The sequence below is a fragment of the Phlebotomus papatasi genome, chromosome 3, assembly GCF_024763615.1.
Source record: "Phlebotomus papatasi isolate M1 chromosome 3, Ppap_2.1, whole genome shotgun sequence".
Lineage (NCBI taxonomy): Eukaryota > Metazoa > Arthropoda > Insecta > Diptera > Psychodidae > Phlebotomus > Phlebotomus papatasi.
Window position 1 is genome coordinate 6,810,362 of NC_077224.1, and position 18,787 is coordinate 6,829,148.

An 18,787-nucleotide genomic window follows, 5' to 3' on the forward strand; every position below is an offset into this window, starting at 1 on the left:
TGAAAATTGACAGAGTTGTTTGGACTTCCGGGAAGCGGCTTTTTCTGACATTCGAAACAGCTGATTGTCAAAATTCTCACTGCAAAAAAAACTGACAGCATAAATTTGACAGAAGGAGCTTGCGCCGAATTAATTTATTTTTTTTCAACCAATTTCCTGGAGTCAACGATAATGTTAAACAATGTCCAGCAGCAACGAAAGTGTATATAATTTCAAGATTGTCCTCCTGGGAGAGGGATGTGTAGGCAAGACATCCTTAGTCCTGCGCTACGTCGAGGATAAATTCAATCCAAAACACATTAGCACTCTTCAGGTAAGAACTATTTTGTCTGGTTTTTCCTTTATCTCTTATCACTAAGATTCATCAGAAGATTGAGAAATCCATTCTACCCATTAGTCACAAAAGATTCCCCCCTGAAAAACCTCCCAAAATGCCCTGAAATTGTTATTTGTATGGCTTCTTCGGCTTCCAGGCGTCATTCCTCAATAAAAAAATCAATGTCAATGGGAGACGGATAAATCTGAGTATTTGGGATACAGCTGGCCAGGAGCGATTCCATGCCCTGGGTCCCATCTACTATCGCTCTTCCAATGGAGCCATCCTGGTGTACGACATCACGGATGAAGATTCATTCCAAAAAGTTAAAAATTGGGTGAAGGAACTCAAAAAAATGCTCGGCACGGATATCGTCCTGGCCATAGCTGGCAACAAAACAGACTTGGCAAAAGATCGCAATGTGACTCTGGACGTAGCTCAGACCTATGCATCAGCCGTTGGGGCAAAGCACTACGAAACGTCCGCCAAGATGAACGAGGGCATCGATGAGCTCTTCCTGGAGCTAACCAACGACATGATTGATGCCCACGAAGTTAAACAGGCTCAAAATGCCGCCCTGTCTCGCAACAACTCAATGAGACGATCCCAAGCCCTCGTTGTAGCCGACGAAGATGCCGGAGATGTTCACCTTGAAGATGCTTCAGGAACGTCTGGACGTTGCTGTTCCGGTGGCACTGCCCCATCCAGCTAAGTGAAAGTCCTGTGTTTCTTGTCTTTTATGTGACACAGTTATATTTACTTTAACATTACATCTTTGTAATATTTAAGAGCCTTACGTAAATATTATTATAATGTTACATTATTAAGAAAACATCTTTTACTTTCTTCTCCGTTCTCTACTTCCCAAACATTGCGATGAATGGATTTTCTGCACGATTCTCTCATGTGATTTTGTGCCCCAAATCAACAGATTAAATATTTTGACTAGATCTACAGAACTTCACAGAAAATACGTAGAATTCACACTCGGAGTACACCTTTTTTTTTGCTTCAATGTGATTATTATCAAATTATTTCGTCATTAAAATTTTCTCTCTTTATTTTTGGCATTAATTGCAATCTAATTGGAGGTATTTTTGTTTTTGAGTAAGCCCCGCTTGTTTTTTTTTAGACCCTGCCCTCTTTGAGAGAAATCAATAAGCCACGCCTCTTTAGAATTTTTTGGAAAAAGAGGTGGCAAAGCGCCGCAGACTTTGCAAAGTGCTCGAACTCGTGACACCTCAAAATTACTTTTGTATTATTTACTGTTTACCGGGTCTCAGCTGAAATAGTTTCAAGAGTAATAAAATTGATTTTCAGACAAAAATTACTTATCGGGTCATAACCGGTTCATTACCGGTTCACAACAGATAAGAATCGGTTCATAAATTACTCAAAACATTGCTCAAAATACACCTGAGGAGTAATATAATTGAATTTCGAATAAAAATTAGTTATCGGTTATGAAGCGGTTTATTACCGATTCAAAACCGGTTCCGTTTAAGCCAGTGTAATAAAATGTGAAGTTACTTATCTCATTTGGTTTCATTTTTCCAATTTTCTAACTCAATTGAAGTAATTACATCAAACAATTTTCTTACTGCACTGAAAAAAAGAGATCTATTTTGAACAAAAACTACTTATCGCTTTATAACCGGTTCATTACCGGTTTACAACCGATATGAATCGATTTATAAATCACTCAGTATATTTCCCGAAATACACCTCAGGAGTAATTTAATTGAATTTCGAATAAAGGGTGGCAAAGCGCTCCAGGCTTTGCGAAATGCTCGAACTCGTGACTTAGATGCTATACCGCAAAAGTACTTTCGCATTATTTACCGTTTACCGGTTCTTAATCTATTTGAACCGATTCATAAATCTCTCAAAAGATCCCCCAAAATAGTTTTAAAAGTAATAGGATTGATTTTCAGATAAATTTTTTTATCGGTTATGAACCGGTTCATTACCGATTCAAAACCGATTGGAACCGGTTTAGTTTTGTCGGAAATTCCAAGACCTTTCCAACGACCCCAACTATGACCCCATTCGCCTGAAAATGCGCTCTCTAGAGCCTTTTTAAACATTGTCCCTGAAAAACCGTTATTAGGAATAATTCAATGGTATTTTGAAAAAAACAGATCCAATCTAAAACAGATCCAAAAATGAAAAAGATCGCGCGACGCGTTTTCGAGCAATCTCAAAAATTAAAACATACAGTAGAGTCTCGCTATAGTCCATATTTGGTTCCAGATTTGACGCTTAGGTCGCTATAGTCCATGTCATTTTTTAAAATTATCAACGACTTTTAGTATTGAAATTGCTCGAGGACTGCCACTTTCTTTGCGATTGTGTAATTAATTCATTTGATAGAGTAGTTAGTTCGAGCATTCCACAATGTTGCTGGAACGCTATGCTATCTCTTTTCTTTTAATATGACTTTTCTAGAGGCCAAACTTTGGGTGCCGATTATTGCGATCACGGACTGATCGGCGCGATATGCCAATCTGTCACTCGCCGGCCATTATTCACCCCCTGACTTCAATTGTACTTTAAGTTGTAGTCCAATTTACGAACGGAGTTAAAACCGATTTAGTATCCAGTAAAAGCAAAAAAAATCTATTTCAAAGGAGCAGAACAAATTTCGTAAATTTGTTCGCGGGGCTGATACTCAAAATTACTTCCAAACGAATTCAAAGGAATAAAATCTTTACGACGATAAAGTATTTTCAGTTTAAAGAAAATCATTTAATTGTTGTGATTCTTATCTTGTCCATCATGTCAAAATTCGATTTCCTGCCATTCTTAATTTGTATTTAATTTTTGGGTCTAAAACAAGGAGGTTTATTATTGGTAAATGTTACCACTTAGACTGTAATCTTACAAGGGTTTTTTTTAGTAGAACGCTTTGATTCTTTAAGTCCGTACTTTAGTTCCGATTTCTTAATTTCGCCAATAAATTAATTTGAAAAGTTTTAGGTTATGTTAAACCTAACCTTTAAAAATTAAGATAAATTTAATTTGGGAAAATCTTCTAATTAGTAATGTAGCTCCTGTAGATAATATAACTACTACTGCTGTAGATAATAATACTATTATATAAATAATAGAAAAGCAAGGCCTAGATTTCTCATTTTTTCTGTAAGCTATTTTTAGGTTAGAAGTTTTCTATAATCTTAAAAATTATACAAACACCTTAATTTGCTTTAAAAGGCAATTTTGGATAATTTGAGAAAGAAATTAAGTGTTTCAGCACGTTTTTCACTTCAAACTTGTATTAAAATCAGAGATTTAAAAACTCTAACCTCAAAAAAAAAAAAACGTTCTAAGGTTACGGCTTAATGCAGTATCAATTGAAAGACACATTTAAAATCTCAATAGAAGTGAAGGAAGTGAATCAAGATTCTTGAGTTTTTTAGCATTCTGATAGAAATATTTTAGGTTAGGGCCAACATAATCACAATTTCCGTGGTAATTTGATAGTAATAAGATATCTAGGCCTTTTAAAAATTCTTTTTGTTTTTAAAGTGCCTTAAATTATCAACAAACAGAAGAAATTTTGTATATTTGACATTGCTAGGCCGGCTAGTCTTAACATAACCACAATTTCCTTTCTGTTTAACAAATAAGAAAATCAGACAAAAGATAAAATTAAGTAGTTTTATTATGCCTAGCGCACAATGACTTTTGTTTTGTAAATATGTTTTTAAAATTTTAGTGAGAAAAAAATGAGACCGACATGTAGTTATCTCTGTCACTCTCATAAGTAATTTTGAAACATGTTTACAAATTAAAGTTATTGCGACATTATGCATCAAAATCAAAATGCCTAAATTACTAGACGCCTAAATTTTAGACGTGTTTATTTTAATATTCAAGTACAGTAGACTCTCGCTCAATCGGCTTGTTTTCAATCGGGCGAATAATTTTGTTGACAATTTTCACGTTTAATTATGAAGCTAATTTGCTCAAATTCGCTGTAGTTCTTCCTATTTCATCGTGATTCTTTATAATTGAGCGCCTTTTGTGGAATTTACACAGCCTTTGACGCCCAAATCTATCGATAAACCGGATGACATTTTGCCCCAAATGCCCAATTGAGAGAGAGTCTACTGTATTTCATGTAAAATTTTTCTAGGTTAGATCCAACATAACCACAATTTCCACAATAACCTCTCTACTAAGAAAATCATGATCTTGTAAATTTTTTTTTTTAAATAAGAACCACAACTTGTAAAAATGTGCACTCGTTAAACGGGATTTACTTTTATACGACAATATGTCGTAGGAAACCTAAAAAAAATAAGTAGAGAAAATTCCAAATTTGATTTTTCATGGCGCTGTCACACCTTTTTCAATTGAGTAAAATTCAATTGATTGGAATTTTACGTCTTACTCTTTCAAACTAAAACAAGATATATTTGTTTCTTTCTGTCAAATGAAAATTGGAATTTCAATTTCATTTTCAATCTCAATTTCACTTTTCAGATATTGTGCATAAAATCTGCATAGATCAAACATAAAACGGATTATATTGTGCTGAAAACGCACACAGCTGTTGAACATAAAAGATTAAGATTAAGGAAACTGTTAAAAATTTAGATTCAATTTTGTTTGAGCTATGCAGGACTTATGCACAATTTTATACATTTTATTCTTCAGCTGTGCTCGGCTGTACCGGTTTTGACGAGCACCATCTGTTTTAAGAAGTTTAACAGCTATGCATGTTTTCACCACAATCTTAATCATTTCATGCTTAAGCTGTGCATGTTCATGTTCTAAAAACAATATTAATCAAAATACCATTCTTCCAAATTTTGATTGTTTTTACTGCTGATCAATATTGAGCACTACATTCCTTGAAAAGGAGAGCTTCCACTTTTGCGTTTAACTTTTATTAAAAATAATTAAAATTTCACTGCATTTTCAAATTTTAAATAAAACCTGTTAAACTCAAAATTAAAAGTTAAGTTTTTCATGTACTCAATGATACTGATAAATAGTAAAAAAAACTAAAATTTCTAAGAATGAGGTTTTGCAGAAAAACTATTTTCACATTTTCTTAAAAAAAAGGTTAAAAGACTATTACGAAAAAAACTTGAATCTACAATCGAGTAAATAGTTTTAAACAGAACAAAATTACGTTTCAAATAAAAAAAGAGCAAGAAAAAAATCTTAATCTGTTCCCGAGATAGATTTTCATTAAAACTCACAAGTGAGAAATGAAGCACAAGTCGCTTTTTTTGATACCCTTTATCTGGACTAGGAATTTGCTTTTGGCAAAATGGGAAAAAATTGTATGTACTGAATGGATACAAAGATGAATAACTTTAGACAATACGTAAATTGATTGAATTTCGTTCAATTGAAAAGGTGTGCCAGCGTAATCAATAATTACTTTGTGGGTAATTTTTGTCTTTCTTAATTGTACTGATCGAACTCAAAGCGTCTTTTTTGTAATTGGTCACCATTTTAGAGCTCAAACGGTAAGAGATATCAACTTCTGGTCTTCGGTGACCCTCCATAAAAAAATACATCTCCAGACGTTTTTCTAATCAACTGAATTTCCCTTGGACGCAATAGAACGATTTTAGTAACCTAAACTTTTCAGGACAATACAAATTCATCCAGCAGCCGCCAGGAGCGCTGTGATCGCTATTTTAATGGCGATGTGAATTCATAAAATTCAAAAGCGTACGAAATTGCTTTAGATTGCTTAAAATAAACTTAAAAAAAAACTGTCACTTGTATTGCTTAATTATCACCGCCTAGGAAATGCTTTATCCTGTCCAAGTAGATTCTATCGGCGGTATTCATGGTTTCGCGCAGTCCTTCTTGGATGCGCGTTGAGAAGGTCTGCTGAATACTGATTGTGGCAAAGATCCCACAGATAACCCCATTGAGACGGTAAACTGAATCCTGGCAATAGAGGATACATGTAGCTGCAGCTACGTACAGAACACATCCAATAGTCCTGTATCCATGGACACTCCGTGGCGTTGACAGTTGCCAAAGTGGAGCCAGGGAGATGATCACAATGATAGCAGGAATAAAGGATGGATCATTGCTCAGAACTTTCTCAAAGGGATAATTTCGGCCCCATGTGAGGGCTGTGGGCAAATTGATAATGGTGAGCAGAAGCAAGATAAAGAAGAGACAGAGATGGAAATTTATACTGCTGAGACCTTCTGGGATGGCATCATATTCAACCCTAAGAACAGCTTCTTCTTGCTTCCGCTTCTCTTCATACTTCATTTGTTGCCTGAATGAATCCTGCAGAAGTTTGTCCAGTTCAGAGTCTTCCTTCGTTTCGGAATTCTCCTGGACATCGCTTTGCACGGATTCTTCGGCATTTTCTCCCTGAGGAGTCCCTTCTTCAGGAGCTCCTTCTGAAGGACCTTCAATTGCCTCAGGAGGAGCTTCTTGAGAATTACTTGGCTCTGGAGGAGTTTCTGGACTTTCAGGAATTTCCTCAGACGATCCTTCAATTGCACCTTCTGCAGCTGCAACTAAAGGATTTGTCTCTTCCACCTGACCTTCGCTCCTCCTCCGCCTCCATTGCCCATACAATTTCTCCGCAATCTCCTTGGCTGTATTGAAGATAAACTCCTCCAGATACCCTTCGTACATCTTCGTTATCAACATAAAATAAATCCCAGACGCCAGGATAAGACTGAGAGCACCACAAGAAGCCATTGCAATGGAAATGAGTATCACAATTGCAGAAAGGGGAAATTTCTCAAAGGACGACATTACGAGTGATGCCATTGAGGGAATTGGTAACTTTATCAACTTCAGCAGAATCTTGTGGACAGTTTCACCCATAAAACAAATTCCTGCCCAAGAAGCTGCAACTAGAATTGTCAGAATGGCCACTGAGGCCCCATGAATGATCACAGAAATTAAAATTGAGTGGTCATAGGGATCAGGATCGGGTAATTGCTTTGCCAAGAGGATTACCTTAATAAACACCCGAGATGCTGAGACAATAAAAAAAGGCGTGGACTTAATCAGGGCACACCTCAAGGAGCCACATTTGAATGGTTCCAGACCCGGTGTCAGGGATATCTGATACTTGAGGGAGAGAAACAAAATAGCCGCAAGATGGGCAGGTAACCAATGAGAATACTGCTGAACAATTCTACCCAATGTCATACCAAAGGAATTCCTCACACTCACCCGGTACCTACAATTGGGATCGAGATGCAGAAAGACATTTACAGGATTGACAGTTGAATTGTAGCCAGGGGGCTTTGATTTTGGGACATACAGATAGAGAGGATCATATGATGTTTCGGTAAAATAGTGATAACGATCAAACCCTTCTGTCCATGGTACACAGACTCTGGCCACACTGTGGTACCCTGGCTTTGAGCACGATTTCGGCTGAATGACGAGCTCCATGGCCTGATGCGCCTCCTCCAATCCCATTATGGACAATTTGTACGATGAACTGCCCAGGACGGTGTCTTCAATGACGACTTGTGGAGAGTAGGAGTACCATCTCTGGATTGAGGCTTTCACTTCACGATCGCCGGCAGCGTGAATATCCACATTCATTTGCACCTAAAAGAAAAGGATAATTCCATTCTAACATATTCGTTAAGTCTACCACGATAGGACTTCTACTGCCGTACTGGTTTTGACGAGCACCATCTGTTTTAAGTCTAACCGCTGTGCATGTTTTCAGCACAATCTTAACCATTTCATGCTTAAGCTGTGCATGTTTTCAAAATAATCTTAATCAAAATACCATTCTTCAAAATTTTGATTTTTTACTGTTGATCAACATTGAGCACTACTTTCCTTGAAAAGGACAGCTTCGACTTTTGCCTTTTACTTTTATTAAAAATAATTAAAATTTCATTGCATTTTCAAACAACATAACATATTCGTTAAGTCTACCACGATAGGACTTCTACCCCAAAACTATATTTTTTTTGAAATTTAATAAAGCGAAAATATTATTTTGTATTATGAATTCTTAGACTTGCTCAGTAGTATAATTTTTTAAATATAACCTTGAAACATTTTCTCATAAAAATAAGCTCAAATTTACTCTTGTCTAAAAATATCTTCTAAATTATTAGAAAAACTGACTTTTATTTAATTAAAAAATTTATTTACTGATAAATATATGAAAGTATACGAGCTATTGTATAGTCCACTAATATCTGGCTATATAAATTGATCAATACTCATATTTTTGATCAAATTCAGCATGTTATGTCATTAAAATTAAAAATACGCAAAGTTCAATCATAAAACTACTAAGATTGCCATTAAAAAAGACGCATAGCGCAATCATAACACGGTAAATGCGCTTAAAATTACGCACAGCTTAATCTTAAAACGGTAAAAGCGCTTAAAATCACGCACAGCTAAATCATAAACGGTTAAGAATGTTCTTAAAATCACGCACAGCTCAATCATCAAACGGTTAAGATTGCGCTTAAAATAACGCACAGCATAATCATAAAATAGTTGAGATTGCGCTTAAAAACACAGACAGTTCAGTTATAAAACGGTTAAGAATGCGCTTTTTTAAGCGCAAACTTAATCGTTTTATGATTGCGATGTGCATATTTTTCAGCGCATTTACCGTTTTAAGATTGAGCTGTGCGTGCATTTACCGTTTTAAGATTGAGCTGTGCGTGATTTTAAGCTCAAGCTTTCCTAAAATAAGTATAGAGAAACCTTTATACGTTCCTGAGATATTCAACTTTAATTTTTGTCATAAATCGAAATTAAGAAACGAATCTTGAGACGTCATACGGCATTCTTTATTTCGGGCTAGGATTCTTTTAGATATATTACTTTTTTTCGAAATAATATAAAATTCAAAAGCACCTGAAAATATCAAGGTTAGGAGAAAGTGCACATGCTTTGTAAGATCCAAAGCTTTATAATGATTAAATTTTTCCTGTGATTCCGCTTGAATCGCTTTCATCCTGCCGGACAAAAAATGTTTTTAAACTTGTTTTTCAAATAAGTTGCTTTACCAAGTGAATAAGGTAAATCTAAGCTGAAAATTATTCATCAATCTAACAGAATTTTGTTCAAGCTTGATATAATATTATTGAAAAAAAATAATAATTTCGTGATGATAAATTGCAAATTTACCTGTTCTAAAATTACTGTATGTTTGCTACTGTGATTAAAAAACAAACTTGGCGGATCAACCGCCGAAAAAGTGTTTCTGAATGAAACAGTGAATAATTCTATGGATTTAGAAGAAGTAAAAAAAATCATCAGTCCAAAAACAAGCGTTTAAGTAGCTCTCTACGGAAAATGATCCAGTTACTCCACCTTACTATATAGGATTTTTTAGATTAAAAATTAAAAATTAGGGGTTTGGTTATCAAATTAAGGTCAAAGAATGAAAAAAATGCGCACACTTTAACCACATTTTAATTTTAAATTGTTCTTTTCTGATGACCTACAAAGGGAAGTAAACAAACCGCAGCAGGACAAGCATCCATTAATCATGTAAAAAATTAATTCATTTGATAAAGTAGTGAGTTCGAGCATTCCACAATGTTGCTGGAACGCTTTGCTATCTCTTTTCTTTTAATATTACTTTTCTAGAGGCCAAACTTTGGGTGCCTATTTATTGCGATCACGGACTGCTCAGCGCGATATGCCAATCTGTCACTCGCTGGCCATTATTCACCCCCCCCCCCCCCCCCCCCCGACTTCAATTGTACTTTAAGTTGTAGTCCAATTGACGAACAGAGTTAGGGCCCATTTATAGCTATGTATTACGCCGACGTAATACACCGATGTATTACGCTGATGTATTACAACAATCCTGGTGAAAAATTCTCTTCCTTCCCAACATCACAGAACTGCTCCAATTCGCATGTATATCATAACAGACACATGCCACAACATCATCCAGGTCAGGAGACAATTCCTAATCCTCCAGGAAATCACAGATCTTCTGGGATTTTCTTGAATATTATGTCAGAAACACCTCAGTTACCACCGTTGGTCAGAGGATTCTTCATCCCTTCTCCAAAAATCACGGATCTTTTGAGGTTTTTTTTCTATATCTTGTCAAGAACCTCCAGAGTACTCAAGTTGGTAAGAAGAAAATAAAAATTGGTCAGCAAAAAATTTTAATATGGTCAGTAAAAAATAAAAAATGAAAATGGAAATAAAAAAATGGAAATGAGCAATGGAAATTAAAAAGTAGTCAGTAAAAAAGTAAAAAATTGATTGCCAGAAGCTCAAAATGAGCACTATAAAATAAAATGTTGCCAGTAAAAAAAAATTGGACAAATAAAAATTTGCTGCTGAGTTTCGCGGACCGCTGTATTTTTCGAGGATTTTCGCAAACTTCGAAATATTTGGTGTGTTTTCACGCACTGTATTTTTTTTGCAATTTTACCTAATTTTCCTCACTTCCAAGTGAAATTTTGCACATCTCAATCCTGAACAAGGGTCCAAACACTCCAAACAGATGTAAAGTTTGAGGCCCCTATCTCTCATAGTTTCCGAGATAATCGACTTTAAAGATTTTCAGACACTTTTATGCATTTCTCATCCAATTTTCCTCATTAATAACGATAATAAGTTAAATACAATTTAAACGAAATTTGCATTATTTATGTATAAATATCGTTCAAGTTTGCCACAATCCGAATTTGCAACGAAGGAATCACACCTCTATAAGCTGATCTAGGCTTATCATTGGCTTTGAATTTCTTGAAACTTTTTTTCGGTTTCTAATGTTTCGCGAAACATTTTTAGATCTCTGAGATTCTATTAGATGTTTGAACTGGCGTGATTAGTGTATGATTGAAGATTTTCCGGTGATCCGGACCGAAAGCTCTGGGGAAGATTAAAAAAGTGTTTTAACCCTTTAAGGACGATTGGAACACCGGTGTCCCATAAAGAAAATAATTTTTCCTGACTCCTAAATTATTTTTTTCAAATGTTCGTACGTAATTACAAAGTAGAAGATTGAAGGAAATTAAGATATTTTTTAAAAGTCCTCAGCTATTTGCTATATAGTAAAGAGAGGTAATCCCGATGCTTTTCATAGAATGCGACTGCTTGTTTTTGGACTGATGAAATATTTTTTCCCCATTCCAAATCAATAGAATTATTCTTTGTTTCATTTAGAATCATGATAGAAAAAGAATTTTAGCAAGAATATTGAAGAAAATTAATAAAATTACAATAGGGCAGGGTGGGGCAGTTCACCCCTAAATTGCAAAATGGATTTTGAGACCATTTTGCAAAAAGATGATAAACAGAAGTAAAACTTTGTATATTCTGTGAATTACAGTTGGGTTTGGGTTTAATAAAAATAATAATAATAATCCTTTAATTTCATTGGTCTATTGTGGAGAAGATGATTTTACTTGAATGGCAGAATGCGTGAAAGTCCCCCGTTGCGGGGCAATTTCAAGATAAATATGACGCAATTTTTAAGAAAGATAAAACGTGTTTATAGGAAAATTGAAATACCAGAATTGATTAAAATTACTATTTTGAAGTCTTCTAAGACTCTAAAACCTAAAAATATAGTCGAAAAAGGACTTTATAACAGAATTTGAACACTAATTAATCATACAGAGAAAATAAAATATCGCCAAGGATTTTCAAGCCTATTTCTCATTAATTGAGCAATTTTCTTTGAATTTTTAAACGAAAGAAATGTCTTTTGTAGTGCTAAGCCAATTCTGTACATTGTTGGATCATTATATCGCCTTAGAACATGTCCTTTTTAGTATAACAGTTTTATAATATTATTTTAAAGTCTTGAATTTTTATAATACTAAAAAAAAATTTACAATATCTTGCTGAAAACATTCTGAAAAGATATTATAAAAATTAAATTTATCATTTTCAAGCACTTAAAAAACACTGAATGATTATTTTTTAAATATTTTTATGAACTTTTAGGAAATACTATTTTTCATAATTTCGAACTTTATGGCTCCGGCACACCTTTTAGATCAGGAAAATTTCATGAAATCGAAATTCGAAACCCTTTCTTTCTCACATGTTTTGCATATGACTATCTCATTCTTTCGCATACCAAATTCGATTGAGCTAAATTGAATTTGGAATGATGTTTAAAAGAAGAAGAAGAGTGCGAAAGAATGAGATGGGCATATGAAAAACATGTGAGAAAGAAGGGGATCCGAAATTCGACTTCATGAAATTTTCTTGATCTAAAAGGTGTGCCCGAGCCATTATCGACAAAAACAGCTACAAAACGTTTTCAATGATCATTTTAAGTTAATTTTGATTAAAAAAGTAAATTGTTAGATACTGGAAACTTCTCCGTGTGCTAGCATGAAACTGCGGAAACTGCCCCTATCGCGAAGTTTCGGAACTCAAATCAAAATTGTCAGAACCGTCTTAGATTTCATTCAACGCTAAATGCCTTATAATAAACATAAAACTACTGGTAATTTAATACAATTATGTTACTTCAATAGATAAGTGCAATAGTTTAGAAATTGTTGAAAATAAACATTTTGTTCATTTTGATGCAGTTTTATAAAACCAATTACAGAATTCAAACGAGAAGAGTCACGAAATTAATTATTTTTATGAACATGGGTCTCAGTTATCTCTTCAATAGCATAAAGGTTTTATCCCATTCCTTTCAAAAATATAAGAAGAATATGCAAAAATCGAAACTGCCCCGTCGTTAAACTGCCCCACCCTCCCCTAATATTAATATATTCGCAGTGCAAGAATCTTACTGCGATGCTTTTTTCTAACTCCGTTGAATTCGATTAAACTCGGATGTTCATTTTAAGGAAAAGTTTAATGGATAAAAATGAGAAGATATCTAAGCAAAAAAAATTGAAAGAATATTTTAATTTACTTACTGGTTGTTTAGTTGGCAAGATCCTAATTATGAAATGAGTCCACGTCGGATTACTCTCCTTCAGCTTCCGAAGATCCAATCTCAAGTGCAACCGCTCATGCTTCAGGGATGGCAATTTCTCTGCATATTCCGATATCGACGTTGCTCTTGAACTGCAAAGAGAAGAAAATTTTGGAGGATTTTCAGGGAAAAAGGGAGGAGAGGACTAACCAATATCTCATGGTTTCTATGACTTCGAGGGCAGCGCAGCCAAAAAGCCAATCATCATTTTCGAGATTTATCATTTCAACATTGAGCAGTTCATATTGGGGCAGATCAGTGAGCCGGACCATTTGGAATCTTGTCGTGTTGAGGCCTCCTTTGAACTGATGCGTGAAGACTCTTCTTGAATCTTCAACCCAATCTCCGAGTCTATTTCCACTCACGAGAATCACTTCCTTGTGCCTTCGGTCAACGGAAGGTTTCTTGAGGTAATGCATAGCTTTGGCTAGTTTTTCGTCCTTTTCATCTATGAACTGATGCCCTTTGCCATAGGCATCGCGTCCCTTCACGGGCTTTATCGTGCTGTAGAGGAATCTATTGAGCACCAGAACTGACTGGAGGCACCAGACAGCACATAAATGATCCGTTGTCAACCAGACTGAAGGAACTGAAGTTGACATTGTATGGATGTCACTGAAAATGCTATCCGATAGTCCAGGATGGACAATTACGTCCCTACTTCCGCCTCCAATTGATATCAAGAGTTTATCATCGAAACCCTTTGCAGGAGATGCCTCAGGATCCTCAGAAATTTCCCCATGCCTTCCTGGACAACAAGTATTTGTCTGATTCCCAATCAGACGCTTTTTTCTGCTCTCCTGGAATTTTTCATTGATGCTCCTGTAGAAGGCATTTATGTAGACGTCCAAATTGATGGCGGGTTTGTCCAAAGGAGCAGACAAGGCAATAATTGTCCCTACGAGTGGAGCAATTTCTGAATTTCTCAGAAGAGCATAAGCAATAGTTCCTCCCATTGAGTGCCCAACTATTGTGACACTTTGCGGTCTATTCGGCAATCTTCTGTAGAGATTGAGAATCTCCTTAATACACTGCCCCACAAATTCCGTCTGCTCCTCCAGAACACCCCCAAACAGAGCTGAATACTCCTCATTGAGATCCACAGTAAAATAATCCAAATGATGAGCCCAATTGTTATCCAGACCCTTTCTCAGCGCCACAGACGCCAAGGATCGAGCCTGTTTGTATGACCCAGAATTTCCGGGAATAAATAACACCGGAGCCCCATTCCAATCACCATTTCTGGCAAATTCCGTCAAATGCCCTTCGGCATAACCGTACAAATTGTACTTTGGAAATTTTCTATTTTCCCTAAAATTAATTCGCTGCAAAACAAAACAAAAAAAAATATAAATGGGACACGGCACCTTCCCCAAGACCAATACCATTTATTTTTAATGCACTATACTGTAAGACGGTGAATGTTGAGAGGACGTGGGAGTATGGACAGATGGATATTAAATATTGAGATGATCCAATGGGCATGAATGAGTGAAAGTTTATTATCGATTTACTTTACAAACTTTAGGAGATTGAACCAGAAAGGGTATCCTTTATTAAAGGACTAACTGATTGGTATTTAATTAAATTTTAATAGACCGATTAATTGAGCAGCACACAAACAGGGATTAACATAGAGAAGAGTAGCTATTCCCTATTATTCTCCTTTTCTTAAAAAGAAAATAGGCCACGCCCATTTAAAATTTCATAAACAACAAGCGTAAGTTAACGTTATTAAATGAAGCATTTTTAACATTTTTGAGAAGTTTTGTCCTTTGCACATCTCGTCAGATAATCCCACGTGCGTGACAATTACCTAAAAATTAAGGAAGTATAAACAAGTAGGCGTGGTTTTAGAAGGGGCGTGTCAGCACAATATTTCCATTTCTATCTATTTTCGGGATAATGTGCATTTTCGGTACCGAAAAAACACAAGAGATAGCTTTATGCAATGTCAAACGTATCGCAAATCCCGAGAAATTTTAAGTGTAATAAAGGCGTTTTTTTAAAGAATAACAGTACCACATTCAACTAAAAGAAAATCAGAAAAAATGTTCAGTAAATGATACTTCTAAATCTCAATATGTTACAAAAACGAAGTGCAATAGTGACACTTTACTGATAAAAACGGAAAATTAGTATATTAAAGACGAAAGTATTAAATGCGAGTATTTAAAAAAAAGCTTGTTCCAAGATCAGACGTCACTTGTAGAACTTTAACTTGAAATATTTCAAGTCTCATTTTCAAGTACACTCAGGTACTAAAAGTTATTGTAAGTAAAAAAGGGGTGGCAAAGCGTCCCAGGCTTTACGATATGCTCAGACTCAAGATTTAGATGCTACACCTCAAAAGTTTTCGCATCACTTACCGGTTTTCAAACGATTTGAACCGATTCATCACAGAAAAGAATAGTTTTAAAAGTAATAGAATTGATTTTCAGATAAAAATTAGTTATTAGCTATGAATCGGTTCATTACCGGTTCAGAACCCATTAGAATTGGTTCAGTTTTATAGGAAATTCCAAGACCTTTCTAACGAGCGCAAACACGATACCATTCTGTTGAAAAATGCGCTCTCTAGTGTCTTTTAAACCTTTGACCTTGAAAAACCATTATTAGGAATGATTCAACGGTATTTTCGGCTAAGGACGAAATGTCCACCTGGGTAATCTCTAAAACATATCCAAAAATGAAAAAATTGCACGACGCGTTTTCGAGCAATCCCAAAAAGCGTGGTTTTGGATGGGAAGGGAAGGGGTGGGGGAAAAATGAGGGGCATGTTAACGATCCTTGAGTCGACTTATGGGGGGGGGGAGGGTTCCCCTTAGGTTCCATGTCGCTATCACAAACCGTTTGCCTTCTAGAGCTGGCGACAGCCGGACGGACAGACTGACAAACATCGTGAAACTTGAAAGGTTTCTTTAAATATTTGTAAAGACAAAACATGTACTGACACGCCCCTCGAAGTCCACGCCCACTTTTTATATATAATATTTATATATTTAATTGAATAATCTAGTTTTCATCCGCTATTTAAAGAGATTAACTGGAAATACTTTTAAAAACAAAGGTTTGTCAAATTAACAAGACAAGTTTGTCAAAAGGATATTCTTCCATACAGAATATGGAAGTTTTGTCAAAAGGGTGTTTTTCCATATAAAATGCGAGAAAATGATTTGTCAAATTGATATACAGCTCTCTCAGATATTCGACACTTCGATATCCGGCTGACAGCTGCCAAACATTGACGGTTGATGAATTCAAACTAAGTACGCAGCTTGTCCAGCATAAATTGAAATGTTATTTTCACTTTATCAAAGCCTTTGATACTTAATTGTGTACAAAATGAAACATAAACACACAACAAATTTTGTTGTTTTTCGACAGAAAATAAACTCACACAGTGCAAAATAGAGAAACCGTTGACAAGATTCAAAAACCCCAAATGTCATTTTGTACCCCTGTCAACCGGATAACGGAGTGAGCTGTTACATTTAAAATAATTTTGAGGTTATGTATACATCATATGCATATTGTGTTCAGCAATAAAAATGAATTATCCTGTGATGTTTTTTTTTTAATAAATGAAGTATAATAGTATGGAATTCTCTAAATGATGTTTTTTATTCTGTTTTAAAACTTTTAGGGTAAATGTGCCAAATTTCGGCATAGTTGCATTCAAGCGATAAAGTCTCAACTTTGAAATATAATATTTTTAATACAAATTGATTTTCTTTGTTACTTTTTTATAAGGACTTGGAACCTTGTAAACAGTTTATCGTCTTTATTTTTTCTAAAATCATTCTTAATACATTTTAAAATGAGTAAAATGTAGACATAGCATTGGCGGCCTATTCCGGCCACCTTCATTCTCATAGTTCCTTGCCCTTCCGGAATTCTTCGAATGCCTTTTTCACGCCATCTCGTTTGTCGAAGCTACATTTTTTGTTATTCTTTTGCATTGAATAATCTCTAGAGTATGCAAAAACTAAAAATTCATGGAAATTTGAGGAACAAAAAATGTGACCGGAATTGCAAGCTGGCCGGAATTTGGTACACTTACCCTATACTAATTGTACAAAAAATCAAAAAAAAAATCTTGGTTTATATTTCCGAATCGTTGATCAAATTCAAAAGCAAAACATCCATCCGGATAACGCGAAGCGGACATCTGTCATTTTGTTTCTCAAGATATTCAAATAGGAATGCTGTACTTTCTTTACGAGTAGTGCTTATTTTTCAATTTCAAAGATTAAAATAGGCTACAAAGAGCTTATTTCAAGCACGATTTTTGACTATTTGGGGTCGTTGAAAAGGTCTCCAAATTCCTGACTATACCCTCAATGAGTTAATGCTAAATATTAACCAGTTATAACCCAATACTTTAATTTTGTTTAAAAATGAATTTATACTGTTTCTACGTTATTTTGTTTAGTTTTTTGTAAAATTTTTCGTTACGAATTGGGCCTCAAAACAACTTTATTATTTGGGTCTTTTGTGTAATAACATACAACTTGATAATCTAAAATATTTAAATGCGATTGGGTATAAAACGCTAAGGGGCGTGGCGTAAATTCTTTTTGGGCGGGGTTCACATTAGACAAAGTTCAATATTCCAATTGTTTAATTTTTGAAGAACAAATAATTAGTAATATGCTTTTTATAGGGAGCTCATAAGAATCTTTTAACCAATGGATTTAACAAGGCTTATCTATTGCATTTGGAACACCCGGTCGCTCTCAATAATTTTCCCGTTTTATCGCTTTTGACAAATTGGCACAGAGCCATTGAACAGGTAATTACAAGGTAAAAATAGTGAATGAGTGAAATAATCAAATACAGTGCCCGCTTTCTAATCCGGATCGCCGTAATCCGGACAAGTTCTCGACGGTTACATTTAAAATACCTTTGAGGTTATGTATGCATGCGTGTTCAGCAATGAAAATGAACTATCCTGTGATGTTTTTGTTTAATAAATGAAGTATAATAGCATAGAATTTTCTAATTATGTCTTTTTAATCTTCTTTAAAAGTTTTATTCCAATTCTACAAAAAGATCTTGTATTATATTTTCGAGACGTTGAACAAATTCAAAAAATCCATCCGGATTACGAAGCGGACATTGTCATTTTGTCTCCCAATCATCCGGATTACAAAGCGGGCACTGTATTATCAAAGTGATAAAGAAAAGTGTCTCAACTGAAATTTCTAGATTTCTTGTGTAAAAGGGACAATATTTAATTAATTTTCCTTCTTTCTGAGGATTCCTCAGTGTCTGAACTTACCACAAATTGCGGGTACTCGTACCTGTAAGACCAAAACACAAATATTTACCCGGTAATTAGAGATTAATGAGATTTTGTTCCTGCAAATGCCACTCACATGTACGTCATCTTACAGAGGTTCTTCTCTGAGTTTGTGAGCACTGTGACGATGCCATAGAGATAGAAACAGAGACACAGAAGTGAAATGACCAAGAAGATTTTGGGAAACATGCCTGGGGCTATTTCGCGCACTGACTAGCTGTGTAAAGGAATATTTCTGGGTAATTTATAA

At 35.2% G+C, this 18,787-nt stretch overlaps 2 protein-coding genes across 2 annotated transcripts; one reads left to right on the forward strand and one right to left on the reverse strand.

Annotated features, from left to right (window-relative positions):
• Positions 1-78: 78 nt before the first annotated feature.
• LOC129806589 (ras-related protein Rab-21) lies at positions 79-1,148 on the forward strand. The gene is made up of 2 exons (XM_055855283.1): positions 79-313; positions 474-1,148. Exons 1-2 carry the CDS (start codon positions 182-184, stop codon positions 1,026-1,028), a joined length of 687 nt encoding a protein of 228 aa, XP_055711258.1. The 5' UTR covers positions 79-181; the 3' UTR covers positions 1,029-1,148.
• LOC129806571 (GPI inositol-deacylase) lies at positions 1,043-18,726 on the reverse strand. The gene is made up of 5 exons (XM_055855256.1): positions 18,614-18,726; positions 18,517-18,538; positions 13,383-14,557; positions 13,174-13,324; positions 1,043-7,882 (listed from the first exon to the last, which is right to left on the reverse strand). Exons 1-5 carry the CDS (start codon positions 18,724-18,726, stop codon positions 6,071-6,073), a joined length of 3,273 nt encoding a protein of 1,090 aa, XP_055711231.1. The 3' UTR covers positions 1,043-6,070.
• Positions 18,727-18,787: the final 61 nt, after the last annotated feature.

Excerpts from the sequence above, each read along its gene's own strand:
- LOC129806571 (XM_055855256.1), bottom strand. The coding sequence starts at position 18,726 with ATGTTTCCCAAAATCTTCTTGGTCATTTCACTTCTGTGTCTCTGTTTC. Across the intron at positions 18,539-18,613 it reads CTCTGTAAGATGACGTACAT|GTACGAGTACCCGCAATTTG; the intron begins GTGAGTGGCATT and ends TTGGTCTTACAG. Across the intron at positions 14,558-18,516 it reads ACGAGTACCCGCAATTTGTG|CGAATTAATTTTAGGGAAAA; the intron begins GTAAGTTCAGAC and ends TTTGTTTTGCAG.
- LOC129806589 (XM_055855283.1), top strand. The coding sequence starts at position 182 with ATGTCCAGCAGCAACGAAAGTGTATATAATTTCAAGATTGTCCTCCTG. Across the intron at positions 314-473 it reads AACACATTAGCACTCTTCAG|GCGTCATTCCTCAATAAAAA; the intron begins GTAAGAACTATT and ends TTCGGCTTCCAG.